The 14,450-nt window shown below is 43.1% G+C and overlaps 1 protein-coding gene across 5 annotated transcripts in view; it reads right to left on the bottom strand.

Moving 5' to 3' along the window:
• LOC138821363 (glutamate receptor 4) overlaps positions 1 to 9,506 on the bottom strand; it is a 282,782-nt gene extending 273,276 nt beyond the window's left edge. For 3 of the 5 annotated variants that reach the window (XM_070013533.1, XM_070013535.1, XM_070013536.1), the window contains exons 1-2: positions 8,639 to 9,061; positions 7,322 to 7,480 (exon numbers count right to left, since the gene is read on the bottom strand). In XM_070013533.1, the coding sequence (XP_069869634.1) occupies positions 7,322 to 7,480; positions 8,639 to 8,726 (247 nt within the window). In that variant the 5' untranslated portion in view covers positions 8,727 to 9,061. Of the gene's footprint in view, positions 1 to 7,321; positions 7,481 to 8,638; positions 9,062 to 9,443 lie in introns of those variants that run through there. The other 2 variants (XM_070013534.1, XM_070013537.1) reach the window with 2 other exon arrangements.
• Between the last annotated feature and the right edge of the window lie 4,944 nt (positions 9,507 to 14,450).

The raw sequence follows: 14,450 nt of genomic DNA, 5'->3' as shown, positions 1-14,450 counted from the left end.
ACCAAGTTATGGAAATAGCCCACAAGCCCTACAACTGATGAGCGGATGAGAAAACATGGTACATACATATTATGGAATTTTACTCATCCATTAGAAAGATTATATGCTATTTGCAGAAAAAAATTAAGCCAGGCTCAGAGAGACAAACAGCACATGTTTTCTCTCACATTTGTAGAAGCTAGAGCTAAAATACAAACTTCATGATAACATATAGAGTTGTGTATCTGTGCGTATACACATAAAGCAACTGACTAAAGGATGAAATACCTAAGGGGGGAATTCGAAGGTGTAAGTCATCTGAAAATCTAATATACTGCTTGCCAAAATGAGTAACAAAGAGTGGAAATATGTTTTTAGGGGGAAGGGCAAGGGATGGACAGGAATAGAGGGAGGATGGGTGAGAAGTGTAATTATGTAACTATTACTTGAGGATAGGAATGGGGGGAGAGATAGGGACGAATAATGGAAGAGGTAACAGCAGTGAAAAAGCATTGTCCTCATAACCGGACTTATAGAATTGTACCCTCTTTGCACAATTGCTTAATAATAAAAAAAATTAAAAAAAAACACCGCCAACCAATGAAACCCTGAACCAGGGTATACGGTCAGCAATGTACTAATAACAGCTGTTATCAATACTATTATAATTACAGAATGCATGCATTTCGGAGAACATTGTTGTAAGCAATGTGAAATCATACAAGCTCTTCAGAGGCCCTGAAGACTAAGCCCCTACAATTGGATTTACTAATTTCTAAGTCACCGATGACCTTCAAGAACAAGGTGCTCCAGGAGTGCCGATTGTAAGGGAAAAGTTAAATAGTGATAAAAATAGAAGGAGCTGATGCGGAATATGTGGCCCTCTGAAGCTAACAGAAGAATTAAAAATAAGATGACAGCATGGGCAAAGGCCCAGGCCAAGGATTTTTCCAGTGAGGACAAACTGATTGCGCTTCCTCTCAGGGAAGAAGCTAGATGGAGTTTATAGAAAAGCTCTGATTGGTTGCAAGGATAAAACCCTATAGTACTTCTCAAACACTAACTTATCTTCATCTCCTAGCATAACTCTCCTCCTCATACTCTATACCACAGCCGGAATTAACTATACCCAGTAGCTTGAATGAATGCACCTGCCTCCCTATGCCCTAGATGCAGCCTCATGCACCATATCTTTGGCCATCCATCACCTCTTTCCTCCTCCTCCTCCTTCAAATGACCCAACTAGAGCTTTCATATCCGGAAATATTACAGAATGACACACCAGGTATTATTACCCTTCCTGTATTTCTCTCAATCATAGCTTCTTGTTTTCCTTTTCATTCACTTATCTTCATGAACTGCAATCTGCAATGGGACCTGGCCCTTTCCCATTGAGCTCACCAAGAGGAGCAGCTACTCTTACAGGTTTTATGTTCCCAATGTCTCACACAAGTCCTCAGGAAAGCTGTTTCATAAATCTGTTTAGGGAATCGATGGTTCTACTATTATCCAGACTAATGAATGAATGGATGATTCTCGCATAATGACTTCGGCCTTCCTTGTTATCATTCACCATCATGTGATTAATGAACAAATTGCCCAGAACTGTCTTGTCCTATTTTCTTCAAAACTTGTAATTAGAGAAAAGATAAATGACAATTCTCTTTTCTTTTGTAATTCAAGCAATCTCACTACAAATGGGTATTTCCATACCCTTGCCACCCACTGTTAAACAAAAGCACTGTGATGTTAGTTAGAGGACCTGGTTCAAACTCAGGTTTTATAGTCTGGAACTATAAGTTAGTTTATTCTGCAAATAAACTATAAGTTATTTTATATAACTATAAGTTAGTTATATAACTATAAGTTAATCCTGCAAATCAACTAACTTCTTTGTGCCAAAATATACCAAATTACAAAATACAGTACCATTTTCTCAGACTACCTCACTGTAAGCTTAGCTTGAGGTCAAATAAAATCATACAGATGAAAGCTATCAAAAAAAATCTATGTATTTCATAAGGTGTAAGACATATTATGTTCATTCTTCATTGTAAAATCCCTAACAACATTAATTGTAAATATATATATGTATAGATAGATGATAAATTGTTAAGATGGATGGATAAAGATGAAAATATAGACTTTTCACAACAGCAGGAATTAAAATGCTTCCTCCTTGGGAAATAAAAACCTTTGGAAGAATCCAGAATGGAAAATAAGTAAGGAATGTTTCTGACAGTTTTATGAAAGCTTAATCCTGTGACACCTGAGAGATTTATCAATGGAAATTATGGCCCTTCCTATGATTTAGTAGATAGATAAGCCATTGGAATATGACTCAGATCTCTGTCATTAACCTCAAAGTAGATAATTATGGGCAAGAGATTTAAAAAATGTTAAAACTAAAGAATTATTTCAAACCAGAATAGACTTTTGCAATCAGTTCAAATTAAGAAAGCTTAATAAGAGGCACAATAGAATCACATCACTCATGTTCCTAAAAGTAAGCAAAATGATTCTTAATTCTAAAGTATTTTTACTTTTTGTGATTTTGTGGGTTTTTTTTTTGGCAGTCTTGGGGTTTGAACTCTGGGCCTGAGGTGCTGTCCCTGAGCTTCTTTTGCTCAAGGCTAGTGCTATTTCACTTGAGCAAGAGGGCCACTTCCAGATTTTTCTTAATAGTTTATTGGAGATGAGTCTCTTGGACTTTCCTGCCCTGACTGGCTTCGAACTGTGATTCTTAGATCTCAGCCTCCTGTGTAGCTAGGATTACAGGTGTAAGCCACGGGCGCCCAACTATTTTCACTCTTTACAGTCAGAATTTTATCTTTATCATGTTTAGGAATAATAAATGCCTCATGTAAACTTATAGAATGCTTTTTAGGGATGCATGTTTCTGAAAGGGAAAATGTACAATATGTTAACAGTGTTAGTTAGACCCAAACTGCCAAGTTATTGGGTAAGTTTGGTGTGTTTGGGTTATATACCTCCCTGAAGATCTTGTTTCATATGTCACATTCTCTGTGTGTTTAAGTTAACTAAACAAATCTACTTTACATGCCAAACTACATGTACATCTTGGATATTTAGGGTTGAAAAGTAAATTGGCCACAAACAGAAGTAATATTTATCTTAAAAGAATTAAAAGGCTTTTGATGTTTACTAGAGTATGCTACATAATCCATGTGTGATTGTTGCAACTTCTCAATCATCTGTTGGACAACTGAAAAAATTTTGACAGAAGAGGAGAGCAAGATAAACATTCATAACTAAAAAAAGGAGCCAAGCGCTTGCTGGTGGCTCATGCCTGTAATTCTAGATTTGAGGATCAAAGTTTGAAGTCAGCTGAGGCAGGAAAGTCCATAAGACTCTTTTCTCCAATTAACCACAAAAAAAAAAACAGAAGTCGGACATGGTGCTGTGGTAGAAAGTAACAGAGCACACACCTTGAGCAAACACTTTGAGCTGAAGAACTCAGGGACAGTGCCCAGGCCCAGAGTTCAAGCCCCACCACTGACAAAAAAAAAAAAAAAAAAAAAAAAGCTAGGAATAGCACCCTGGCCCTGAATTCAAGCCTCAGGGCCAGCACGAAATTAATTAACCAACTGGTTCTTCCATAAAAATTAAAAAGGTGGGAAATATTCTATAAAAATCTTTCATATTTCATCAAGATAACAATATATGAGTACTTAAAATGTTTCATTACATACTTCCACCTGGCTGGAAGAAAACTGAAAGGCTCATTTTAGAAACTGAGTATCTGTGACTATATTGAACAGAGGCTGTCTTGATAGGGAGTTTTAATGTAGATGAATTCAACTAGTAAGAGTAATGTCTCAAGTACTATTTTCATATAGAAAATTTCTTGATAGACTACTTTGGTTACTACATTTGTTGAAACTTAACCTATTATATCCTTTAGCCAAATCTCCAGCTAGTAACTACTGGAAAAATATTTTGAAAATTAGCCTATTTTTGGCTGCCTCAAATGTTCTATAAAAGGCATTTTTTGACTTAATTTACATGCTTGTTTTCAAAGATAACTATTTTAATATTTATCTGAAATGATGGTATTTTTACTAAAGAATATTATTATCCATATGGAATTTGTGTGTTTCCAATGATAATTTTTTATCATCCCGTATACTCTGTATACATCCCAACAAAGGAATGTGTGTATCTAATTACCTTTGAAATTTTACTTCAAGGGCTTTTTATTACACAATTTTATTGAAAGAGGTCCTAAATATTATCTATATTTCTTCTAATTTCTCTTTCATATCTAGCAAAGTGTAACTTTCCAACCATGTAAATAGTTACAAAAAAAAAAGAGAAAGTAATGCTTTCTGGAAAAAATGTAAAGCCAAAACAGGTGTCCTTCCAAGGACTAGAGATTTACATTAAAAATACAGGTTTTGAGGGGCTGGGAAGGTGGCCCAGTGGTAGAGTGCTTGCCTTGCATGCATGAGGCCCTGGGTTCGATTCCTTAGCACCACATAAGCAAAAAAAAGCCGGAAGTGGCACTGTGGCTCAAGTGGTAGAGCGCTAGCCTTGAGCTGAAGAGCTGAGGGACAGCGCCCAGGCCCAGAGTTCAGGCCCCACAACCGGACCCAAAAAAAAAAAAAAAATACAGGTTTTGAGATAATCAGATCACTTAGCTGTACATAAACTCTATACAAAGATGAGTTTAGTTGCCCACAATATTTGTAAATACTATTGTTATCTTGAGCAAAATAAAGTTTTAAATTATATCTGCCCATGAATACACTGCTTTAGTAGGAGGGGTGCGTTCCATAAATGCTGAAAACACCCTCTTTAATGACCCTTATTTATACTGAGTTAAAAGAAATCCAGTGCCCTACATTGCAATCCAACATGACACATTTGAAAATCCAGTCTGTATCACAGGGAGAAAAAAAAATGTGTTTACCCTTTTGTAGCCAAAGGCAAGAGCTTGATATATGAGGTCAGCCTATACTTATTGCTTACGTTTCACCTTTAACTAGACTGGAAAAATCACATGTGCATCTGTTTTTGGTCAATTCATTCAACAGCCACCAATCAGCTGACCCATACTCTCAAATTCAGCTCAGGTTTGCCTTAAGGATATTTGGCATAGTCATTTGTCAAAATAATTGTCTTTTTCCCCCACTAGAAAATATTTTCCCTTATTTACATTTTGCTGTTTAGGAGTATTTTTAAACCCCTACATCAATTGCATATGATAGCAAAAAAAAATTACATCGCCAACACTATAAAATACTTAGATTCAAAACAAACAGAATAAAGCCTGCTTTTGGTTTCCCCACTCTTAATGTATTAAATAGTAGCATCCACTCTATTTCATACTTTTTCCCCCAGATTCTGTATGCGACTTCTCACCACTATCTCATATTTACACAGGATTCATACATAATTTTTTATACAAATAAAATAGTAGTCACTAAGTTGATCCCAAATGAGGTTAATTATAAGGACGAAGAAAGGATTGGCACTTCATACCTTACATAGGTGGAAACCACTGTGCAAACTTTTCACAGTTTTAAGGTCTTAATTTGTGAAAACCATACAAAAATCAAACTAATGTATCTGTCACTTTTAAGAAAATCATTCATTACTTTAAAAGTAATCTACTGTTGATATAGTACCTTCATGTAGAGAGTATGGATTACTTTTAAAGCTAGTAATGCTTATATCAACAGAATCTTGAACACATGAAAAGTATTTAAATAAACAAATAATATTCATGTGTTAAGGAGACCACTTACAGAACTATTGGACCTGGTGACATCCCTTTTTAATTCTAGATGTATAATACTAATAACAAAATTTGTAAAAAAAAATGTCTATTTACAAGCATAACTCAGACATATGTATTTCTGGCTTAAAAATAATAGCTTTCTGCTTCGATGTAATGCTAATTCCATCAGTTAATGAAATAAGTGGGTTTTTTAAAATGAAGTAGTCTTCTTAGGACTAGCACATCCATGAAAAGTAATGTAAGTGTGAGATTTTACACAACTGTCCAATGCTCCAACCTCTTATGAGATCAGTTCTAATAAAGTAGTAAACAGACCACCCCCAAACCAAGAAAAAGTGATCACAGTATGTCTTAAATAAGTTAACCACACACAAATGCAAATGAAAATATTTGCTAGTGAAAGAGAAACCTTCAAATCAGTTACAAACTCTTTGCTTTCTATATCACTTGCTTCTTTGTTCAATATACTTTCTTGTAGTAAGAGGATTCTTTTAAAATGGAAAGATGTGCCAACTTGTCATCATAAAAACGATCTATGATTCAGTTTAAACATTTTATCCTTCTTGTGAAATCATGGGAAATTTTATATGGAAACACTCCCAGTACATCTTAGATCAGCTAGAGCCATCCTTCCTCTAGAATTATGAAATAGTGGTAAATGAGCACATCAATCAGAGGAAACATTCAAAATACACCTTTCCTCCTAGAATGAAAAGGCAGTAGAACGCTACCTACCCACTGGCCAGCTGTTAGATTATTGCATGTTGTGAATTAACCCATGTGCTTCCTTAAGTGAAATGACACAGAATCCTGTGTGGGTACACGGTGCGACCATTTCCTTTGAACATTACGTGAGGTCACTCACTTCACTTCATTGTGGAGAGAGTAGATCCAGCTGGGCTGGTTTGTGAGTTCAGGTGGATCTGAGACTAAGTTGATTTGGCATCAAGGTACAATTCATGGCATTACAGCCACAGGATATATGCACTGCGTGATAGGCAGAGACATTTACAACCCAGAACATAGGAGTGGGGCAGACTCCAGTGACATCACTAGACCAGCGGCATCAACCGACTCAAACGGACACCCTCCACCCAGCACTCCAGCATGCAAGCCTTCCGTCACCGTCACCTTCACCTTCATCGGGGAAAAGAGCAGCTGCCCCTCTGTGCAAGAAGACTTGGGCTTACTCAAGTGACCAGCAAAGAAAAAAACCAAAGGAAGAGAATTAAAAAAAAAAAACAAGAGAAAAAAAACTCAAGGAAGGAAACACAAAAACTAGATTAAGTACATGTCACTAAACTGACATTTACATGATGGGAATAGCACTGAAGGGGAAATGAAGTTGTATTTTCCATACAAGAAATGAAGAAAGAAGAAGGTAGGGAGGAATGAAAGGAGAGAACTAAATAATCCCAGATGAAATCTTCCCTTAACTCTGATTTTCCTCTGCAAGCAGCCAACTGTGGGAATCGTGACATTCTTTCACAAAACCACAATCAAAGAGCGCAAAGGGACGGCAATACCTCATTTCAGGTCTCTTCTCATTTAGCCATGTAACTTAGCTTTTTTACTTACAGGCATTTGTCACGGCAAAACTGTTGGCTGTCTCGATGTTGTCCACGTGAGGTACCAAATTAAAAGGAGCTTCTGACGCATTGGGGCTGGTGTTATGAAGAAAAATTGCTAATCGAAAAGCAGTGTATTCCTGATCTGTGTTTCGGATGAAGAGACCACCTATGGCAAACAGAGAGGAACGCATTCAGTGCCCCCTCTCGTCAATGTCTGAAGCACTGTCAAGTCTACTCACAAGCACGGTACAGTGGAGGGGCGATCCCTGGCACATTTTGGGGAGACTAGTCCCTAAGAGGCATGCTCGGTGTTTTGGTTCTGGACCACAGCTCTGCTTTTCTCCTGGCCCCGATGTGTCATGATCACAGTGACCTCTGAGCACACGGAGCGTGGGTTTTACCTTCTGTCACTTGTCCACCCCAGGATTCCCAACATGGTCACACCGGGAGCTCTGGGGTTCTCTCTTTCAGAAGAGCAGGCAGATGCACACGGGGGGGGGGTTGTACATGAAAACACAGGGCTGGAGGAATGCAGGGGCGTCCTGGCCAAGAGCCAGGGCTTTAGAGAGAGATGAACTTTGTGATTCTGCTGCCCGTGGCCCTTCAGTCTCCTGAGCTCGGGGGCTGGCTGCACCTTCCAGGAGAAACGATGCAGCACTGAGGCTGGGCTGGAAGAAATTCAATAGCTGCGTCCCATGAAAAGCCAGGAGAGCAGCAGAGCCAGCAGCGCCCAGGACCCGGGGCTGGTGGCTGGGGAGGGGAGGCAGCTAGCCAGGCAAGAGCTGTGGTGAAGAAGGAAACAAAGCCACACGAGAGAGAGGAGAGAGAGATCAGAGAGAGACAGAGAGAGAGACAGAGAGACAGAGAGAGATCAGAGAGGCATCGAACTTTGCCATGGGCTAAGCCACAGCCGGGCAAGGCACCCGGTGCGGTGGAAACGATTAAACAATAACAAAAAATAAAAAGCCAGTGCCCTTCTGCACTCGGATGGAGGCGGCTGCGTCCAGCATCAGGTGAATCGTATGAAATACACGGACACCCCTCCCCCATGGGGGACCCTCACCCCCCACCCCACTCCCTGCAACCCGACTTAACCGAGTCAGATCCAAGGTGGACCCGGGGCCGGGGGCTGGAGGGGGCCGGCTGGGCGGGCGGTCGTCCCGCGGGCACGCCGCCGGCGGAGGCTCGGCCGTGGAGGCTGCCTCCCCGGGCGCGGGGAGGCGAAGGAGGAAGGGCCGCGGCCGGGAGGGAAGCGAGCCCCGGGAGCTCGCCGGCAACTCCGGGAACTCACTTTGGGAGGTCTGCGGGGCCCCGCGGCGCTTACCTATTTGGACGCTGCTTGGAAAGGCTCCCATGACGAGTCCCCAGAATCCAGAAAACAACAAGACAATTTGTCTGCAAATAATCCTCATCTTCCTGCTCTCCTCTCCCTGGCGCGCGCTCTCTCGCTCTCTCTCGCCCGCTCGCTCTCACACTCTTCCTAAAGGGGGCTCGGCCCAGGCATGGGAGACGCTGGCGCTAAAATTAAATAATAACAACAACAATAATAATAGGGATCGCACGGGAGGCGGGAGGAGAGCGCGGGCTGGGCGAGCGCGGCGCTTGCCCTCAGCAGCCCCGGGCGCGCGGCGGCCAGGTTTTTCCCGCAGTCTCCATAGCCCTGGGAGACGGAGTCTCGGTCCGGCTGCAAATGTGGCACATGCAGAAGATGGTGGTGGACGGCGAGTGGCTGCCGGCGGGGACGAGACATGCGCTCTGTCGGTGCCTCGCTCGCCCCTCGCTCGCTTTCCCGCACACACACACACACACGCGCGCGCGCGCGCGCGCACAAACACACGCACACACACACACACCAGCGCCGCACGCGCGCCCGATCGCACCCGCCGACACCAACGCCCCCCCCACCCCAAAGCCTGCACCAGCCGGGCGCATGGGCGCCCCCCGCCCCGTGGCCCCTCCCCTGCGCCCCCCACCCGCGTCCCCTCCCCTGCGCCCCCGCCCCGCGTCCCCTCCCCGTGCGCCCCCCACCCGCATCCCCTCCCCTGCGCCCCCCACCCGCGTCCCCTCCCCGTGCGCCCCCCACCCCGCCCGCGCGCCCGACTTCTCCTCCCCCCCCCCGGGGTACTCACCCCAGCGCCCCGGACTCACGGACGCTCCCCGCTCCGGACTGGGGACAGGGTTTCTCCGGCCCCCGGTCCCTCACCGGGCACCCCCCACCCCCTCCGCCTCTCCTCTTCCGGGGTTCAGCAGGGGGACGGGGCTTCTGGGGATGGGCGCCCCCCCGAGGGCCCCTTTCTTCGCTTTCCAGGAGTCTCGCTGCTTCTTGGCTGCACTTGGCAGGAAACTGGCCCGCGGGGCCCGGTCTGGAAGCCCGGAGCCGGGGCTGGGGGGGTCAGAGCCTCCCCCTGCCCCCGCTGCCCCGCCGCATCCCGCAGGCTCCCGGGGAGGTGCGGCCGTCCTCGCCCGCGCTCGCCGCCTGGCCCTGGTCTGCCGCCCGGGCTGCGCGCGCGGGGGACTCGGCTCCGCGCTGCCGCAGAGCCTCCTCGGCCGCCCCGCAGCCCGGGAACGCGGAGCGCCGGCGCCCGGAACGGATCCGGGGCAGGCACCCAGCCAGCGAGCGGGACAGCCCGGGGCAAAGGGCAGCTCCGGCAAGGTCGAACCGCCCAGGGACCCCGGGGAAAGAATCAGAGGAGACGAAGCCGGGGGAAAGAGCCAGAGAAGTTTAAATATCCTAGGACACAGGGCAAAGAGGAGAAGGTTGGGGTCAGCAGCACACAAAGTTAAGGGTGATGAAGAGGAGGGGGAAAGACGGGAGAGAAAACCGGGAGGCAGAAGGCAGGCAAGGACAAGAACTTGGTTAAGGGAAGAAGAGTGAGGATGGATCGCTTCTTGCTTCCCAGGCTCCCCGCACCCCTTCCTCTGGGCAGGGGCCACTACTGGAGCAAGAGGGTCAAAGTTCAAGGGCAAATGGAGGACAAGGGTAGTTCCTGCATGAGGAAATGGGAGTGTTTTGCACACCTGTGACTTCTGGCTGGGACGCTGTCATGCACCTTGTCCCCCACCCCTCCCCCGGAGGGTGTATGCACTTTATTGGTGATGTTAGTAAGATGTTTGGACTGTGCAGAAGCAAGTGGACAGGAATTAGCCTAGAAAGTTCTGGAGCTAATGTGTTCTCCCCAGAGGCACCTTTAAGAGGATCAGTTCACCTGCAGGTCATGGATAGAGGTTGGTCCTCCACCCCTTTAGGAACGGATTGAAGTACCCATAGTAGTCTGGAACAGGAATCCTCAAATATTTTAAAGTTTCCTATTCACCAATGGGAGGTTTTAAAACGTGTAGATTTCCCCTCATGGTGAGGGAATATAAGGTTAACTTTTAAGAAGAACGAAGCAACTGTCCACGTTTCTAATGTTTGGGAGGAGAGAAGAATGGAGTAGTGTGAAATTCTTGTAAAAATCCTACCCGGTAAAGACGTTTTCGGAATATGCATTACCTTTGCTTCTTTCAAGCTGCTTTTTTGAAAAAAGTTGCGGTGTTTAAGTAAAAATTTAAGTTGTAAACTGATGAATTCTAGGCACATGTAATTATGGGGTACAAAGGGATGTCCTGATTTATGAATGCTATATGGAATGATTAAATCTAGATGATTAAAATATCCATCACCTCTGGTACCATTTGTATGTGTGTGTGTGTGTGTGAGAGAGAGAGAGAGAGAGAGACAGACAGACAGACAGAGAGACAGAGAGACAGAGAGACAGAGACAGACAGACAGACGGACAGACAGACAGAAAGACAGACAGACAGACAGAGAGACAAAGAGAGAGACAGACAGACAGACACAGACAGACAGAGAGCTAGCTATGTGTGTCTGTGTCTCCTGGTGATTTTGGATTGACAAGAATATAGAGCAAAGGGAGCCCTGTGCACTGGCGATGGGAATCTGAATTAGTATAGCTAGTATGGAAAAACTCTAGGGAAATTCCACAACTGTAGGAATTGTAGGAATGACACAAGAGTTCCACTTCCACTTATTTACTCCAAAGATTTGAAGCCATCTGTGGAAGTGATTACTGCAACGCAAAGTTCATAGCAGGATTTGTCACATGTCTTCTCTGATTATATAATTCTAATTAACTATAGTTTGTAGATGACGCTTCAAAATTCTTGTTACAAATCTCCGGCTGCTTTTCAATTCTTAAGTTGTGAATGTTGCTTTTTAAAAAATCACATCTTTTGTTATTTATCTATCCACTTTCCTGTTACATTTCACCACAGATTGTGATGACAAAAACAACCTAATTGTGAGTAATTGGATTTCACAAATCATATGCTTGTCATTTTAGCTCAGGAGGTTTCAGTCTTGCATGTCAAGTGGGATTGAAAATGTTTTCCTTTTTATGTTCCTGTCTGGGTGAAAACCAGGGCTGCAAATAATAACATTCTGTTTCTATTATGAGAAGGTAATAAAAATGGGCCACATAAAATTCAAGTTGAATTCAAATTAAATTAAAATTTGAAAACCCACTAAACTGTTAAATTCATCTACTCAAGTAGCTAGTGAAGTCCCGGCTGCTGCCTAGATGTAATTCTTAACTTTCGTTCTTCTCAAAATTGAAAGGTTGGGGCTTTTGTGCATTGTAACATCATCACTGGTATAGCTGTAGTACAAGTTTTATTATATTTTTTATTTTTTGCAGGTTCTAGGGCTTGAACTCAGGGCCTGGGTGCTATCCCAAGCTTCTTTTGCTCAAGGCTGGTGCTCAACCACTGGAGACACAGCTCCACTTTCAGCTTTTTTGGGTGGGATGAAGGTAATTTATTGGAGATAAGAGTCTCATGGACTTTCCTGCCCAGGCTGGCTTTGAATTGGGATCCTCAGATCTCAGCCTCCAAAGAGCTAGGATTACAGGCGTGAGCCACCTGTGCCTGGCATGTTTTATTTTTTATCCAGTGATCACATCTAGAACAATATGACAACAGATAACAGAACTACATATATTTTTAGCATACTAGTCTCTTTTTTAATTTTCATTTTTCATTAGCATCCCCATGTACTCTGAGTCTCCCTCTCATACACAAATATATTATATATAATAGTTATATTTTGAACATCTACCATGTGTACTGACTCCAAATACTTCCAACAGATTAGTACAACAAAATCTCTGCTATTAGAAGATTACTCATGCTTAGTTTATGAGTGCTCAGGAAGGGGCCAGGTTTTGTGCTCAGGCCTTACATATCCTATTTGATTTATAGAATGCTTTTGATACCATGCCATTAATTAGAAAACTCATTTACAAGTTAAAATTCACACTCAAGGTTGTGTTATTAGGAAATGAAGCCAAGGAGTAGAAATTGGGTTGTCTGGTGTGAGAGGTTCTGCTGTTTTTCTGTGCTGATGAGTTTATGGACAGCCAGGGGTCTAGAAGCCAAATAGAAGAGTAGGAAAACACAGGGCACTTGGAAAGGTCTACATGGGTGTGCTCAGTGTCTTATCTAGCCTGGATAAGAGACCTCACCATTCCATGGCTATTATCATAGATATGTTACCCAACTTTTCTAAGAGAATATATGTAAATGTTTAGAACAGTTGTGACACAGAGGAAGCAATTCATATCAATAAAGAGTTGTGCTGGGCACTGGTGGCTTATGCCTGTAATCCTAGTTACTTAGGCTGAGATCTGAGGATCCCCGTTTAAAACCAGCCTGGGTATGAAAGTCCATGAGACTCTTACTTCCAATTAACCACCAGAAAACCCAAAGTGGCATTGTGGCTCAAGTGGCAGAGCACCAATCTTGAGCTAAAGAGCTCAGGGACATTGCCCAGGCCCAGAGTTCAAGTCCCACGACCAACCAAAAAAAAAAAAAGTTGCAAAAATATAATCAAAGCTTAGAAGGAGGTATATACACAGTTGTCTGGGTGCAAAGTATGCTTTCCAACTGTGATTTCCCCATCTGTGTGTTTTCAGCTAAAAGTGAATTCACAATGATGACTCTTAATTAAATCCAGTGCTACAGGATTCATTTTCATCTCATTCCCTCACAAGACATTTGGCTCCCACTATCAAGCAAAATGCATTTATATACAGTATTAAATGCAACCTTATTCTCTAAGGACAACTGAGTTCTTGATACCATATTTTAGGTTTCAGCTACCCATGATTACAGGAAACCTAGATCTATTATTGTTACTTTTCCAGTTCCTGGAAAACCCTGACTACTCACAGGCATTCAAGATACTATTGCTTTAGATATTTTGTTCTTGGAGATGCCAGTGCATTATTCAGACGGCAGAAACAATTTAATAGATTTAGTTGTGCATGTATTACTAAATTATTTCTTGTAAGGGCCTGTTTTTGCAATGTACAGTTTTTTTTCCCAGTTGAGCTAATGGTTTCTTTTTTCTGTGGCTGTCACTTCCCTGCAAAAGCACCAATACCCTATCGCCTCACACTGTGTGCTGTGTTACCTTTTTATCTGTCTGTCAGCCTTGCTTGAAATCAGCACACTAATCTTGCCCTATAGCAGTTGCTTGATTAATCTTTTGTCATCTATCTACCTCACACGGTCTCTCCATGCAACTGATTGACATCGTGCGTGACTTTAATGCTGATAAATTATCTCTCTCCCAGGACTACAGAATCCTCATTACACCTGAAAAGATTACTTTTCTTGTTTTATGTTGCTCATTCCTCTGCAGAGTCACCACACTTGGAACAGGTCACTGAGTAGAACTTGGCAGTGTTGCTCTCGCATCCATTCATGCGCTCACCCTGTTCTAGATCAGATCCTATGGATCTTGGTATCAGGAGGGACTGGAGAAGGGCCTTGCTTAACCATCGAAGGATACAAAGACATATGTGCACAAACACAAAGACAAAGTTTTCTGGTAATACCTTAATGTGATCTCTCTCACAGCATGTTATATTCAACAGAAGTCTACTCTCCTCCTGGGGTTAGCTCCTCACCTTAGCACCTATTTTTGGACAGAAGTGGTCATGGTGAAATTGATATTTGAACTGGATCACAAAAGACTGCCAAGTTTTCATTAGCTAAGGAATAGCTCAGGGAGGTGATAAAGGTGTGTTAGAAGAATAACTAGCCAAAGATAGGAATTAGGGTGGAGATCAGTA

The sequence above is a fragment of the Dipodomys merriami genome, unplaced genomic scaffold, assembly GCF_024711535.1.
Source record: "Dipodomys merriami isolate MVZ:Mamm:240054 unplaced genomic scaffold, mDipMer1.0.p SCAF_91, whole genome shotgun sequence".
Classification (NCBI taxonomy): domain Eukaryota; kingdom Metazoa; phylum Chordata; class Mammalia; order Rodentia; family Heteromyidae; genus Dipodomys; species Dipodomys merriami.
This window is presented reverse-complemented; position numbering and strand designations above follow the sequence as displayed.